Source organism: Olea europaea, chromosome 18 (assembly GCF_002742605.1).
Source record: "Olea europaea var. sylvestris chromosome 18, O_europaea_v1, whole genome shotgun sequence".
NCBI classification, from domain to species: Eukaryota; Viridiplantae; Streptophyta; class Magnoliopsida; order Lamiales; family Oleaceae; genus Olea; species Olea europaea.
Window position 1 is genome coordinate 5,702,671 of NC_036254.1, and position 17,117 is coordinate 5,719,787.

The window sequence follows — 17,117 nt, forward strand, 5'->3', positions numbered from 1 at the left end:
ATATCTTTATAAAAAAGGTGGATGAAAATAACAATATCCAAAATTAATCCAAAGTTAATGCTTTAAGCGTGGTCAAACGTTCAAATCGGGCCTGGTACGGATGTTTAACGGCGGGCAAATTTGCAACTCTCGCACGGCCGCTCGCTGTCAGTTTTCTGCTGTCAACGGACCTGAACTATTTGTTCTTCTTTATTTTGATTAAATGAACTGTTTTTCTTTCATCATTTTTCCTTATTTGATTTTCTATTGCTGCAGATTCTAGGAGTTTTTTTTTCCCAGAATTTCATCAGGTTAGAGCTATTGCCGAAGCTTCCTTTTCAGGAATTAAGCTGAAATTAGCGGCTTTCAGGTATATTTCAGATGGTAATTTTGTCTGAACTTTATTGGATGAATTATTGAGTAGTAATATAACTCTGCACACTATTTCAGATGTATGGGCGACACTACAGATGTTAGCACGTAGTGGAGTGCCAAATGTTTGACAAATTGCTTGTACGGTACATTGTTTGAACTTGAGAAGTTGATATTTATTTGTTTTAGGAATTCTCTTTCAGAAAAATATAAAAGTTATCAGTCTGTAGGATTTATAAATATTCCTTATTAGTTTCTTTCGTGATCATAATGTTTCAAAAAGTTATGTGTTTGCCATAATGCTTCCCACCTCTTTGAATATTGCATTTCCCAACTCTAAGACTGCATTTAGTTGCTGGGAATGGGATATTTTTCAGCTTTGAATACTTTGAATACTTCTCCATGTATTTCAGTCGTAGTGCCTAAACTCCATGCACCGAAAGTTTTTTTTCCCCTTCATTTAAGAAGTCATTAATCTTGTGTGGCACAGTGGTTAGCATACTTCCATTTTCAATAAGACATAATTGATGAATAACCGTTGCTCCTCTGGCCTTCATTAAACTGGTATTTGGTTAAACAATCATTTTTTAAATTTATTCGTGGACTTGTGAACTTTTACCTATTTGCAATGCAATTTTTCCCTGAACTAAGGGCTTAGCTTTAAAAAATTTGAAGGTTTTAGCGGCATCTTAAAAGCTTATGACCCTAATGCAAAAGTTCATATTTCTACATGCTTGTGTTTGGTACTTAAAAACTAGTATGTAGCTGATAATGTAACTACAGAGGAATAAGAATAGAATTTCTGAATTGTATTTCTCTAACAAAAGTTTACTACTTATAGAGCACAATGACCACAAATCTAGGAAACTAATTCTGCACAAAGAAATAGGCAAAAAAATCTCTCTAGGAGATATTAGACCCTAATTACCAGATTTTTAGCAATTAAATTAGGAAAGAAATCAATTTATTTACAACTATACAATCTTGGAATCTAATCTGGGATTTTATTCCCTTTTTGGCCGTGCCAAACATATCCTTGAGGATTTGTTAACATCTTGCTCAAGCTGGCAAGAAAATGTTGTCCATGTCCAACTTGTTTGTTATTCATTGGAATGAGTGGTTTGGTAGTCCCTTGGTAAGCACGTCAGCAAGCTGTCCATCTATTGGGACATAGGGAGTGCAGATTAGATTACAATCTAATTTTTCTTTGATAAAATGTGGATCCACTTCTACGTATTTAGTACGATCATACTATGCCATATTGTGAGCTATGATAATTTTGAGCCATAAAAGCTCACAAGCTTCATGTGCCATAGTTCTAAATTCTGCATAAGCACTTGATCTGGATACCACAGCCTGGTTGTTACTCTTCCATGTCACCAAATTTCCTCCTAAGAAGGTAGGATACCCAGATGTCAACTTGCGATCAACAATTTAACTTGCCCAGTTTGCATTTGTGTAGGATTATATACTCAATTCTTTGTCATTTTTGGGAACACCTTTTCCTGGTGTAGACTTCAAATATTGTAAGATTCAATGAACATTTCTAAGTGACTCCCTTGGAGAATGCATAAACTTACCACATTTAAAACATAAGTGATATCTGACCTCGTATGAGACAAAGAAATGAGTTTTCCAACTAATCTTTGATATTCACTCCTTGTATACCATTATGTACTTAGTAGCTTTGCCTAGCTTGTGATTTTGTTCAATGGGAATTTCAGAAGGTTGTAGTATTTCTGTCTCTTGCAGTAGATCAAGAATGTATTTTGCTGGGAAATTAATATGCCATTTTTCGAGTATGCCACTTCAATCTCCAAGAAGTATTTCAACTTTCCCAATTCTTTTAGTTCAAATTCTTTAGCCAGCTGCTTTCTAAGCTTCTCAATTTCTTCAAGATCATTTATGTTATGATGATATCATCAACACAAACAATTAGGATACTGATTTTACTATTTCTTATTTTTTTTACGAAGAGTGTATGATTGTTAGAGATGACAAATTGGCTCGTTGGCTCGAAAAAAGCCGGAGCCTCGAGCTGGCAACGGGCATGCTGCCTTTTCCAACTTTACAAGTCTGTACACAGGCAGGCTGCTGCTTTCATGAAACATAAAACAAAATAAATCGAGCCAGCTTGGCTCGGTAAGCTCGAGCCAAAACCTAGGGTCAAGCCTCTTTTTTTGGCCGAGCTTTTCTTCGGCTCGATTTGAGCCAAAAAAAGCTGAGCCGAGCCTTGAGTTTGGGCTCGCGAGCTGGCTCAACTCGGCTCGTTGACACCCCTAATGATTTTCTTGTCATTATTGAAATGCCATTTGTTTAATTGTAGTGGTAAATCTTCCAAAACCATGTTCTAGGAGAATGCTTCAATCCATATAGAGCTTTCTTCAATCTACATACATTATTACACTAATAACCCCAAAACTCGTGGTAAATTCAAGAGGTGCATCCATATGGACTTCTACCTCCAAATCATCATGCAAGAATGCATTTTTTTTACATCAAATTGCTGCAAAGACCATTGGATGTTAGCTGCTAAGGACATATAAACGCTAATAGTTTAATTTTGCTGTTGAAGCAAATGTTTCTTAATAGTCTACCCCATACATTTGAGTGTACCATTTTGCTACAAGCCTCGCTTTATCTTTCCAACGTACCATCAACATTATATTTTACAATATGCATACATTTGCATCCCACTGGTCTTTTTCCTTTTGGCAATTCATCAACCTGCGGCATCTAGTGCATTCATTTCTTCACTCATAACCTTTTTTTTTTTTTTCGTTCTTTACTCTATGCCTCTTGGACTGAATTTTAATGGTGTGTAGTTTTGTGAGAAATGCTCTATGTGAATATGAGAGTCTATTAAAGGAAATAAAGTTTGTTATAGGGTGTTATATGCATTTTCGTGTGCCTTTTCTGATGGTAATTGGAATATCATGGTCTATCAACTTAGTGATAAGGACATTTTGTGGTGAAGGAAACCTGGAAGACTTTTATTACCTGTTATAGGATTATACTCCTGAGCTTGCACAGGTTTGGGCTCAACTCTCCTTGAATAGACCCGCAATGGCAAATTTGGACAATCTTTCCCCATTTTCTCATATCGATAGGTTTAAGAGAAAGTGGATCAAGGTTTGATTGAGTAGTGGTTGTAGTATCTAAATTTGCGAGGGAGGTTTCTGGTTTTTCTTGGATTTTAGAGTTTGCAAGGTCAATATCAGAAAAACAAAGATTAATTTTATTCTTAAAAAAATGATTGATTTTTAGTAAAGCTAACATATATTTTAACGAAGATTTTTTTGGATTTTGGATGAGAGCACTTGTTCCCTTCTAACTTATACCCTTCTCGTGTTGTAGAATATCCAAGAAAGACAGGTTTAAGAGCTCTAGGATCTAATTTACTACAATGTGTATGAATGGGAACGTAAGAAACGTAGCCAAATAATCTAGGTGGTAACTGATTAGATTTTTTGAATTCTTGGTAGAATTGTGTAAGAACACTCACCAATATTTTATTTCTGAACACTCTTGAAGGTAATTTGTTTATAAGATGAGCTACAGTTAATACTGCTTCTTCCCAATAGTGTTTAGGCACTTGTCTTTATACAGTAGAGCTCGTGTTGTTTCAAAGTGGTGATGATTTTTTTTGCTCCGCAATCCGGTTTTGTTGAGATGTATTTGTACACAATCACGGGCATATTGTCCCTTCTTTTTAGAAAAATGTGATATAAAGTTTAATAAGTATACTTTTCCATTTTCGGACCTCATCATTTTGACATGGGCATCAAATTGATTTATAATGAGTTTTAAGAATTTAGAAAAATTGTACTAACTTCACATTTATTGTTCATGAGAAACAACGAAGTAACACGAGTACAATCATCAATAAAAGAAATAAACCAACGAGTTCCAGTAATATTTGAAATCCTAACCCAACATCAGTTGGAATATATGAAAATGGATATACAGATTTATTAGACCTCAAAGGAAATGAAACACGTTGGTGTTTGGCGAACTGACATTCTACAATGAAGAGATTTTTCATATACACTGTGACGACCCAAGTTCTAAAGTTCAAGTGTCACTGAAATCGTATCTTGAATATAATATTGCACTTTCAAAAGCTTGAAATTTATTTAAATAATATCATGAAATTGTGAGAGTGAATACATAAATTTTTTTTGTCATAACATAAAAGAAAACACTAGAAGTTTGGCAATTTTAATATCAAACCAGTAATTAAACAAGTTCCTAAATAAATAAAAGTAAGCCTATAGGTTTCTTTCTCTTGCCAATTTGCGAGCCCTCTCATGCCTTAATTGCCACGAACCATCAATTTCCTAAAAGGGGATAAAGAGGGTGTGAAACAAAATCTCAAAAGCATATAAGTATATGGATTAATATTTGTATAAAATTTAAGGAACTTCTTACATATATACATAGCGAGGTATGAAAATCTATACCGAACATAGGTGGTATGAAATTTTCATGCGTAGCACTACTATATTCCGGTCCAAACTTAGAACATACACAAAGAAAGAACCTCATATATAATCCCATACAAATACTTATACACTTACCATATCTTGTGAAAATGATAAGAGAAATACTAGATTATATTTGGTACGTCAACTCTTGACCTTCGTACTAAAAAATATACTATATTTGTATTTGTGTGTATTTCACAGAGAAATAAATGGATTTGAAAATGGAACATAAGATGCTTATTAGGAGCCACCATGCTTTGAAAGTTCTAATTCAATTGAACTTTGAGTCTTAAAAGTGATAAAATTTTATCATTATCTCAACCATATTTTAGCTAATGTGATAAGATAATGAATTTAAATAAAAAAAAAATTATTATCTCCATAATTTCTAAAATTAAATAAAGTAGAGGTAAAATCAAAATATTATCTTTGTAATTTAATATTTCAATTTTAATTGAAAGAGATAACATTGAAATATTATCTCAATTATCTTTTAACATTAAATAAAATACATATAAAATTAGAGTATTATCTTAATAGGAATTTGATCTTGGCTCAAATCATTTAAAATTTCAATATAACTAAAAGAGATAAAATTAAAACAATAGCTCTATTATTTAATTAAAATTAAACAAATTTTTAACAACTTGGGTTTAAGCCCCAATAGAAAAATAAAACAAAAAGGTATGGGCTATAATTTCACATAATGGACTTCCATGTGATTAGTCGGGCTAAAATATTAATCGTGTCTATTTTTCTTCTTTTTTTAAATAATGAGCCAAACCTGAATTGATAAAATTAGGCCATAGGTATGGGTATTACACACACCCTTAAACAAAGGAGAAAACATAGGTTTTAAAACTAAAAAAGATAGATGTCCTAAACGAAGATGCTAAAGCAAAATTTGAAGATTATTTGATGAGAGCCTTTCATAGGCATAATCAGTCTCCATCTCCATTGCAACCAGTGCCTAAGAAATGAAGTCCTTCCATCTCCTTAGCAAACCCAATTATCTTCCCTGTAACCATTTACTCACAATGATCAAAGAAAAATATAACTTTGCAGTTTAGGAAAGAAATCAATCTTTTTACAACTATACAATCTTGAAATCAAATTAGGGATTTTATTCCTTTTTTCTGTGTCAGACATATCCTTTGAGGATTTGTTAATATTAAGGAAGTAAATCGCGTAAATTAGGCAAAAGTATAACTAGAGTTTATTGTATTTCCATAATTACCGAGTTTCCATATGTGTATTTACTCTCGTTTTTCTATATAATGAAATGAAAGGAAGGGAAAGGAAATTAACCTTCTTCTCTATTGCTTATACCAAACTCTCACTTAAACTTGAACATGGTATCAAAGCATTGTACCTAGGGATTGAAAATTTTTGCCGCCACTTCTTCTTCTGACATTTTTTTTCTTTTGGCTTCTTCCATGTTCTGCCTTTTACCGTGTAATAATCTCAACATTCATGGTTTGGAGTGTTGGAATAGTTGAATAAGGTTGCATCTTTTGTGTAACCTGTGCCCCGTGTGGTCCATTGCCATTTTTGGTGTCATCTGTCTCGTGTGGTTCTATTGCCGGTTGTTGGTGGTCTTGTTGCCCGCCTTTGGTGATTTAGCGTTGGGTCTTCGTGGTGTCCATTGTTCGACGAGTAGTAGCAATCCCCAATTGATCAGATTCAACAACAAGAGTCGGCAAATGTCGCTACAGTTAGTCGTGGGCTGAAGTTTGTGGTCTACAATCGTTATTGTTGGTACTGTTGGGTCCAATTTCTACGGTCAGTCGTGGGCTGCAATCGTTACTGTTTTACTGTTGGGCCAACTTCCAAATTGGGCCTATTTATTTAGGCTAGGTTTGATATTTTAATTTAGGCCATGAGTATTTAAGTTGGTGGTATTGCAGGATTGGTTATGTTGTGTGTGGGTCTTTGTCGTTTTGCTGGCTATTGATTTTCATTAATTATTATTGGACTAGTTTGTATCATGTCATCTAAGACGAAGATGTTCAACTTTGTTGGACTCATGACACCTAAAAAGTTGAATGAAAGAAATTACCCTTATTAGGCTAGGTGTGTCGAGGTCTTTTTGCGTGGTAAAGGTCTATTTAACCACTTGATTTTGGAAAAGCCATCTGCTAAATCTTCGAAAAGTGATTATGCAAAAGTTGATTCTACTCTCTATAATCAGTGGGATCAAGAGGATAATGCCATTATTGGATTTATGATCAATAGTATTGAGTCCTATATCGAGTCTTCATGTCTCTGTATGTCTACGGCTAAAGCAAATTTGGGAGCATTTCAAACATATGCATTTTGGAATTGAAAATATTACTCGAATATATGAAACGTGTAAACAATACTGTGAGCTTGAGAAGGGCTCCTCCAGCCTTATCGAATATTATAATAAGGTTTTAGCTGTGTGTCAGGAAAGAAATGTAATCAGCCTCTCTACTGATTTGAAGGTTATGGAAAAATAAAATGAAGATATCGATGTTGTTAAATTACTTATTGGTCTTTCGCTAGAGTTTGAAGCAGTCCGAGCACAAATACTAGATGGAAAAGAGCTCCCCAGCTTGCAGAGACATTCTCTTGTATTCAGCGCCCTACTCTATTAGATAATACACCCAGTGGAGATCGTTCTACTTTTGTTGCTAGGGGTGGCTCATTTAGAGGTGAACAAAATGGTCGAAGTGGACGTGATGTTAGCTCTTGGGTGGACGAGGCACTAATCGTTCATTAACTCGTGAACCTTCGAAAATGTACTCATTGTGGTTGTGTAAGTCACTCCGTTGATTACTGTTGGAATTTACATGGTAAGCTATCTTGTTCTGCCAATTAGGTCTCGTCTAATGAGGATAATCACCCCGGAATTTGGACCAGTGGCTAACTCTAGTTTAACACCAGAACCTAATTTCTAATTTGTACATGAGATGAGTATGCTGAGTTCTTAGCTTATAAACACGCCACTTCCACTTCTATGGCCACTCTCGCTCAGTTAGGTACTACGTCTTCTCACTGCCTAATGTCGTCCTCTCATAATTCACGGATTCTCGATTTCGGGGTTACTAAACACGATTGGTTCGTCTATTCTTGATTATCATCCTACTACTTCATCCAAATAAGTCACTCTAGCTAACGGTTTATTGTCGATTAGTAAAATTATCACATCTCTTCAATGTTTTGTAATATTTTATCCTTCTTTGCATGTTTTTCAGGATCTCAAGACGAAAAGGATGATTGGTATGGGGCATGAAGTTGGTGGCTTATATTACCCGAATCTTTCCCCAGTCTCTCCTCCTCACGTTCTCCAGTCTTCTGTTTCACCTATAAAGTGGCATTGTTGTTTTGGTCACCCTTCTTTTTCTACGTATAAACGTCAAGTTGTGAGTTTGTAACGTGTCCTCTCTTCACCGTGAAGATTTTCAGCTTAGTAAACATCACCGTGTCTTTTTCATTATGAGCTGTTAGTCGCGTTTCTAGTTTATTTGAGATTGTTCGTTTCGATATATGAGGACCGATTAATTTTTCCTCTAATAAATTTCAATATTTTGTTACGTTCGTGGATGATTATTCTCGTATGATTTGGTTATTCCTAATGAAAAATCGTTGAGATACTTTCTATTTTTCAAGTTTTTCGTACTTTGATTAAAACTCAATTTAACCAGAAGATCGTATTTTGCGATTTGATGATGCCAAAAATATATATTTGCCTCTTTTATATCATATCTATCTTCCAAAGGCATTACTCATCAAATATCTTACGTGTATACTCCTCAACAAAATAGAGTTGTAGAACGCAAAAATCGTCATTTGTTAGAAGCTACTTGTGCTCTTCTTTGTCATATGCATGTCTTGAAACCTTTTTGGAGTGATGTTGTTCTTATTGAACGCTATCTCATTGATCGCATGCCTTCCTCTATTTTGGACAGTGCATCTCCCTTCTCTCTCATGTTTTCCTCCTCTCGACATTATTCGTTACCTCTCAAGGTTTTGGATGTGTTTGTTATGTTCATCACTTCAGTCTTGGTCGTGATAAACTTGACTCTCATTCTATGAAATGTATTTTTCTTGGTTACTCCCAAACATAAAAGGGGTATGGGTGCTACAGTCCTCTACAATGGTATTTTGTAAATGCAGATGTCACTTTTAATGAGTCTACACTGTTGGTACTTCTTCGACTCCATTGGAGTCCTCGTTAGCTTACCCGTACCATATCTACCTGTTGGTACTTCTCTAGGACTAGACTCGATTCCATCTACTGCACCAGGGTTGTCCTCTTCTCATACGGTATCACCACCTCCTTTACAGTTTTATACTCGATTACCTAAGCCATAGACATTTGTGGCCCCATCCGTCACCATAAAGTCCACAGATTGCATCTATCATCTATTCTGATCCTGATTCATTGCACATTGCTCTCCGTAAAGGTAAACGTACTTGTGTAACTAAACATCCTATAAGCCATTATGTTAGTTTTGATTCGTTGTCACCTTTTTCTTGTTTCATATCCCAACTTTATAGTATTTTTGTACCTAAGATAGTGACAGAGGCTTTATCTGTTCCTGAGTGGTGAAAGACTATGGAATTAGAAGTGGCATCCTTGCACGAGAATAAGACTTGGGATTCCTTCACTGGCTGGCATACTTTCTATTGTAACAAATAGGTCTTTGTTCCGAAATTCAATCTCGATGGGACTGTTGATCGATTGAAAGCTCAATTGGTTGCTAACGGTTACCCACAAACCTATGGCATTGATTATGATAAAACATTCTCTCCTTGCTAAGATTTCTTCTATTCGAGTTTTGATTTCTATTGCTGCTGACCTTGGTTGGTTTCTATTTCAACTGGATATTAAAAATGCGTTACTTCATGGTGACTTGCACGAAGAAGTTTATATGGATAAACCACCTGGATTTGTTGCTTAGGAGAAGTACCAGAACTATGGATTTGTTGCTCAGGAGAAGTACCAGAACTATGTAAGTTGAAAAAGACTCAATATGAGTTAAAATCAATCACCAAGGGCATGGTTTGGAAAGTTTTCTGAGGTTGTTTTAGAATTTGATCTTTAGCAGTGTGAGACAAATTATTCAGTATTTCATCTACAAACTGGTGTAGATTATGTTATCCTTGTAGTTTATGTAGTTGATATTATAATCATTAGTGATGATGCAGATGAGATTGCCCGGTTGAAGTAGTTTCCACAGAAACATTTTCAGACCAAAGATCTGGACAAGCTTCGATACTTCTTAGGTATTGAAGTCACTAGGTCACGAGTAGGTATCAATTTATCTCAAAGAAAATATGTACTTGATCTGTTAGAAGACAATTTGTCTTGGAACTCGTCCAGTTGATACTCCCACGGATCCTAATGTGAAGCTTTTGAAGGATGAAGAAGAATTGTATGGAGAACCAAGAAAATATTGTTGTTTAGTTGGAAAATTAAATTATCCTACTATCACATGACCAGATATTTTCTATGCAATGAATGTTATTAGTCAGTTCTTGGATGCTCCTCGGTTCCTCATTGGGAAGCTGTGATACATATTATTCAATAATTGAAAAAGGCTCCAGGCCTTGGATTATTTTATAAACCGAATGGACATATCAGAATAGAAGGGTTTACAGATGTAGATTAGGCGGTATCCCCGTCAGAAAGACGATCCACTACCGATTTTTGTACTTTTCTCGGTGGTAATCTTGTATTTTGGGAAAGTAAGAAACAAATTGTAACAGCAAGGTCAAGTGCAGAAGTAGAATATGAGTTGACACGGTTGCGGCACTTTCTTCAAGAAATCAATTTCTCACCTTTCACTCCTATTCCAATGTTTTGTGATAATCAGGCTGTTTTACATATTGCGTCCAATCCAGTCTTTCATGAGAGAATTAAACATATTGAAGTTGATTGTCACTTTATTCGGGACAAAATAGTAAGTGGTGATATATGTACACCATTTGTGAAGAGAGGAGACCAACTTGGTGATGTGTTTATAAAGTTGTTGAATGGTAATCGATTGAAGTTTATTTGTTTCAAGCTGGGCTTACATGATATACATGCTCTAATTTGAGGTGGGGGGGGGGTTATTAAGGAAGTAAATCACGTAAATTAGGTAAGAGTATAACTAGAGTTTATTGTATTTCCATAATTACCGAGTTTTCATGTGTATTTACTCTCGTTTTTCTATATAATGAAAGGAGAGGAGTGGGAAGTAAATTAACCTCCTCCTGTGTTGCTTATACCAAACTCTCACATAAACTTGAACAATTAACAATAACAATTTTGGTTTTACAGAAATGACAAAAACATTATATAGAGAGAGACTCGCTTGAACACGTCATTCCCTAGGAAATTGAACCCCTGCAACCCTTCACTCTTCACTCTTCACTCTCATGCAACCCGTCTGCAACCCATTCAAATCCACCCCTTGTCTGCCTCATCCCCCCCGTGCGTTCTCCCAAATTTCAGCCCCTCCAAACCAGTCACAATTGCTTGGGATGGCAGAGTGGGTGTGGGGAGGGGAGAGGGAAGGAAGTTGTTTAATTATTTTTGATCTTCTTTTCTCTCAAACTTTAACTATTAAATGGTCAAATGGATGGAAACTGCTCATTGGGGACTCAAGTGCTACAAAATTAAATTGTTGAGGACCTAGATACCAAGAGGTAACGGTTGAGAACCCAAATATTACATTACCCACAGTTTGGAGCCTTCTGCTGCAATTTTGCGTAAATTCAAACTCAGAAAATATAAAAATGAATAGTATGTGAGAGGAAGACAAGTTAAATGAAATGAAGAACTTTTTGTTGAGGATGTCCTAATGAGATGGATAGCTTGATATGTTATGTTAAGAATGCTACGCGAATAAAAGAAATTGACCACACATTTTAAGAATCCTTACCTTTATTGACTGTATTAGGCATTGAAGTGACCTTCCCCAGCCATCTCTTGTGGGTTTTACTGTCCGAAAGAGATCTGAATCATTATCAAGTTTCAATTAATGTATACAAGGATTTATGGAGTCCAAATTATCATTGTTCAATTCCTTTCTAGGAAAGCAGGTTAAATTCTTTGCCTAAATTCCACCATTCCCAAAATCCATGGATCTCTTCATTAAACAAGCACCATACTATATGCATAAAAACTCATAATATTATGATTGTTTAATTCGGTATCAGCACACTGTGATTGTTTTGGCATGAATTGAAATTTTTTGCATTTCATTTTAGCACTCCACAATATCTCTCTTTCCGATTCCCAGATTAATTATTTACTCTGAATTTTGCAGATATTTTTGCTGCTTGTTAATGAAACTGTTAGGTTCAATTTTCAAAACTTGCTATGCTGGAATTAAGCTGAGGTCTCAGCAATTCAGGTTTTTTCCACATATGAGTATAGCATTACCAGCATCGTCATACTTCCGGGATGAAGACCTTTCTTCTGGCGATAATTCCCCATGCAATGTGAAATGCGTTGCTGATGAATGTGTAGAACAGCATGACTGGGTGGTTGACTTTGGTGTAAATCATATTTTTAATCAGAAAGCCATTGACAATGGTGAACTGAAAAGAATAGAACTGACACTTGAAAAATCTGGTTGGGGTCTAGGATTTCTTGGTAACTATAAGAATTTAAATTTGAACGAGTATAACATAACAAGGATTTTAAAGGACTTATTTGAGGAAAGTGGGAATGCTGCCCCTGCTCTGTACTTCTTTATATGGTCTCATCATTGCATGGGCTCAAAACTTACAGTCCAATCTATATCTACAATGATACATGTTTTGATTGCGGGGAATATGAATTATAGAGCAATGGACTTAACTCAATATCTTGTCAGGAAGAATAATGGCGAAGATTGGTGGCTTAATCTGCTGTTTGAAGTCTATTTTGAAACTTGTATCAATAGGCAGGTTTTAGCCACTGCATATAGCATGCTTGTTCAATGTTATATCCAGGAAAATATGGTAAACATGGCTCTGAACTTGACTTATCAAATGAAATCTCTTGATATTTTCCCTTCGGTTGGGGTTTGCAATTCTCTCCTTGGGGCTTTATTACGTGGAGAGCAGATAGATTATGCTTGGGAATTTCTGGAAGAAATTCAATGTCGAGGGATTGGTTTTAATGTTTCAATAATTAACTTGTTTCTCCAAAAGTACTGTTCTGATATTAATCTTAGAGGTGCTTGGAAATTGTTGATGGAAATGAAAAAATGTGGGATTAGTCCTGATATTGTGGCATATACTATATTTATCAATTCTTTATGCAAACAATCACTTTGGAGAGAAGCCGTATCTATATTGTTCAAATTGACTGCAGTTGGTATTTCCATTGATTCAGTTTCTGTTAGTTCAGTTATTAATGGTTTCTGCAAGGTGGGAAAGATGGAGGAGGCTTTTAATCTTATGAAAGTATTTAACATTTCACCTAATATTTACATCTATAATAGCTTAATATCCCGGTTCTGCAGTGATGGCAACATGATTGCAGCTTCAAATATGTTCCATGAAATGTCAGAGTCAGGTTTATCTCCCGACTCTTTCTGTTTTACCACTATGATAAGAGGATATTGTAAAATTGGGGACATGAACATGGCACTTAACGTTTTGGCAAAAATATTAAAGAGGGGAATAAAACCATCTGTTGTCACGTACACGATACTCGTGGATTGTTGTTGCGAGTCTGGAGATATGGAGATGGCAGAATATTTCTTCCAGGATATGGCAAAAGAAGGTTTGACACCGGATGTCGTGGCATACAACACAATAATGGATGGCTTTGGCAAGAAGGGGTACTTGCACAAGGTTTTTGAACTTCTGAATATCATGAAATCCTCTGGAATTTCTCCTGGAAATGTGACCTACAACATTGTCATTCATAGTCTTGTTATAAGAGGATATGCTATTGAAGCAAAGGATTTACTGGATGAGCTTGTAAAAAGGGGTTTCTCTCCTGATATTGTTGCTTTTACAAATATCATGAATGGATTCACAAAGAAAGGAAACTTCGCAGAAGCATTTCTCATTTGGCTTTATATAAGTGAAACAAATATGAAACCTGATGTTGTGATGTGCAGTTCTATTCTTAATGGGTTTTGTCGGGCACGCCGTATGGATGAGGCTTATTCTCTATTTGTTAAGATGCTCAGTACGGGCCTGGTTCCAGATCTGATATTATATAACACACTCATACATGGATTTTGCAGCAAAAGTGATCTTGCTAATGCATGTCACTTAGTCAATATGATGATCAAGCAAGGTATTTATCCAAATGATGTTACTTATAAAGCGTTTGCCCTCGGATATGACAAGAAGCGGGTCAGAAATCCCTCAGAAGTTGCTATGCGTGAGCTGCAACAATTGGTGCTGGAATATGGTGCATAATGAGTATTAAGACATGTTGCATCCAACAACCCAAGCAGCCAAATAGCTACATATTTGCCTGATCATATGTTGGCAGCAAGAAGTTGTAAGCCGCTAGCTAACTTTTTATATAACAGCCCGTCTTGTTTGGAACTTTGACGCTTCCTGCCAATTATCCATCATGTTGTAGGTTTGTGGTCCAAAGTCTCATCCCTTCATTATCAGGCATGTCAAAAGTTGTTAAAGCAAAAGCTATTTTACATGCGATCTCAGAGAGTTATGAAATTGAAATGTGGGCAGTCAGTTTAAACCATGGGATCAATTTTACATGAAGATTTTGGAGAGTGGTAAATAGATGGGGAGAAGAATCATAATTTCACTTCCGATATTTTTGATTTTGTTTCAAAAAAGAATTCTTTTACACATGACCCCTAAAGTGCTTTGGATTATTCTCTAGATTTTGAGTTGAGAGTTGTTATTTTGTGCTCAACTGGAATCATTTAAATCAATATAGAGAATTCTGGAAGCTATAGAGTTAAATAATTTCATTATAATGAAAGAGGCTACAAATGAATTTCCAGCAACCATGAATTAGAAAATATGGAAAAATAAGGTAACAGTGAATGAACAATTCCGATAGAAGTCTTTCTAGTTTTTCAGTAATGAAATTAAATGGGAGAATTGATTGAGGTCATGAAGTTTTACTTTGCTGAATTTTTTCCCAAATTTTATATGCACACATTTTTTCTAGTTAATGGTCATTTTTTTTGCAAAATGATGCCGCCATTGATGTTGAGGGTAATGTTAGTTACATCTTTTTTTGAATTATTTCTCACTGACTAGGTAATCCCACTGAACATTTTCTTATAGGTTACAGTTGTGCTATATAATCTACTTTCTTATTTTCTGATGGGACATAGGTAAGCGTCAAGAACAATGTAAATACTTCTGTGGGAAACACATCAGTTGGCCAGGAGGAGTATGCGCTCTATGGCAAATCAACAACTACAGAAAATATAAGAGGAAATGCATTTCAAATTTCAGTGAACTTTTTCCAGACAAAAAATTTCACCAGGTATAAAACGTCGAGTGCTGTAAATATGCTTGTGTGGCTTCAGGCACCTGCTTGGCTTAAGAGCTTGTTCAAGCTAAAAATTGAAAATGAAATGAACCAAGATTGAATTAATGGAACTGCCGGATCTTCTTTTGGATTCAATTCATCAAACCTCATTCAAGATTACTAGAGTAAAAAGCAAGACATGTTTGAACATATTTTCAGCTCATTTACACCCGTGCTTTTCTGGTTTTCCAGTTACTTCCTATAAGTGATACCATCTATAATTAATTCAAAGTGCAGGCTGAATTCTTTATATGAACTAATAGAAGAGTGTGACTGTAAAGGGAGATGGTTCAGAAATAGTTTTTGATCTATTTTATGGGACAGGAACACTTGCCAAAAGTTAATTTTCCTCTGTTCATTTGGGTTTTTGGGGTGATAATGTTTGTTGTTTCAATTGGCCCATATTCCTAGGGTGGACATGTATATGATTTTGAGATAGTTGATCTGGCCATCGGAGCTACACACTGTAATGGCAATCTGAATGTCATATGCATGCCACGTTTGTCCAAGGGGATCTCTACCAAATTGAGGAGAATTTTGATAACTATTTTCCCAAGCCTGACATTGTCATTACAGGTTATCTTCTTATTAGACGTATTATTTATTGGTTCAATCATTCTTTGATGAGATCCTAACCTATTTTATATGTATTGGGTTTATTGGAAGTAATCTCCTTAACAAAGTCAAAACCATGTTGTTATATGACCTTTCTTGTAAATGGTATCGATTCATCGGTCTGTTCTTGGTGTTCTCTATCTTTGGTCAGTGGGAAAAACCATGCATTTTTTACCGTCCGTGCTTGCTTTTATCCAGGGATTGATAATTGTTGCTTAATTTCTTACTATTTTAGATGCTGCAGATACTAAGCGTCCAGGCGTGCACATGAAATCCGGCCACATGTGCCCATCACATTGATTTCCTATATCTTGGTGTGTAGCACTTTCCGATCAAAATTTTGTTTACTCCTAAGTTATGGTATCTCAGTTTGTCATAATCCTTGCCAGAGCAGAACAAACTGAGAAGCCTACAACAAGTGGACATGTTTCCAACGCACTCCTCAATTGATTCCACCCTATTTTGCATTGTGGTATTTGAAGAAAAGAGAGTTTTTGTATATTAAAATACCTCTAGATCTAGCACCAGTGATTTTCTTGGCTAATTGATTGAAGTAGGTGGCTCATAATATGTACCCAAGTGGTCCACAAGAATCTTCTCTTCGTTGCCTAAACAAAGGGACGAGTTTCTGTTTCGTACAACTCTGAAGTTTATTTAGGCCCATCTTTTTGAACTGTTGGAAAGCACAATTTCGGCTCATTTGAAGGTTCTATTTTTGGATATATGTAAAATTATATCACGCACGATGAATAGAATTTGACGAATTCAATTCTTGAATTCTTGTCAAGAATTTCTTATTTTACAAGTATAATTTCTTATATCACGCACAATTTTTTCTGCTCGTATATTGCAAATTGATGTTATCTAGGGACTTTGCTACTTGTACATAAAAATGGTACATAAGCGGTTATTGAAAATGATATATAGTGAAAAGATTAGATGAAGAAGTTGACTGTATTTTAAACTGACAAATCGTAGAATGCCATCTGGATATTATGTAATCTTTTATATAAACCTTGATATACATGTAATAAGGCCTGTTATCTAATGGTAAGGATCTCGATTACGACAGAAATAGTTCAGTTCCACAATTTAAGTCCAACTTTCACTAAAATTATTTTTATCAACCCTTTTATAAAGATTGCAGGTCGAGCCATCTCATAAGATATCCAGACAGCTAAACT

General features: G+C 35.5%; 1 protein-coding gene across 16 annotated transcripts; it reads left to right on the forward strand.

The window, feature by feature from the left end:
* The first annotated feature begins 49 nt into the window (after positions 1–49).
* On the forward strand, positions 50–16,759 carry LOC111367284 (pentatricopeptide repeat-containing protein At2g19280). Of its 16 annotated transcripts, XM_022988083.1 has the most exons (7): positions 99–349; positions 430–497; positions 12,122–14,304; positions 15,069–15,273; positions 15,730–15,894; positions 16,178–16,247; positions 16,328–16,759. In XM_022988083.1, exons 2-3 carry the CDS (start codon positions 475–477, stop codon positions 14,217–14,219), a joined length of 2,121 nt encoding a protein of 706 aa, XP_022843851.1. In that variant the 5' UTR covers positions 99–349; positions 430–474; the 3' UTR covers positions 14,220–14,304; positions 15,069–15,273; positions 15,730–15,894; positions 16,178–16,247; positions 16,328–16,759. The 16 variants fall into 16 exon arrangements, with proteins under 16 accessions (XP_022843838.1, XP_022843844.1, XP_022843841.1 ...); XM_022988070.1 differs by having other exon boundaries at positions 50–146; positions 256–349; positions 12,122–15,273; positions 16,178–16,759; XM_022988076.1 differs by having other exon boundaries at positions 98–349; positions 12,122–15,273; positions 16,169–16,247; positions 16,323–16,759.
* Positions 16,760–17,117: the final 358 nt, after the last annotated feature.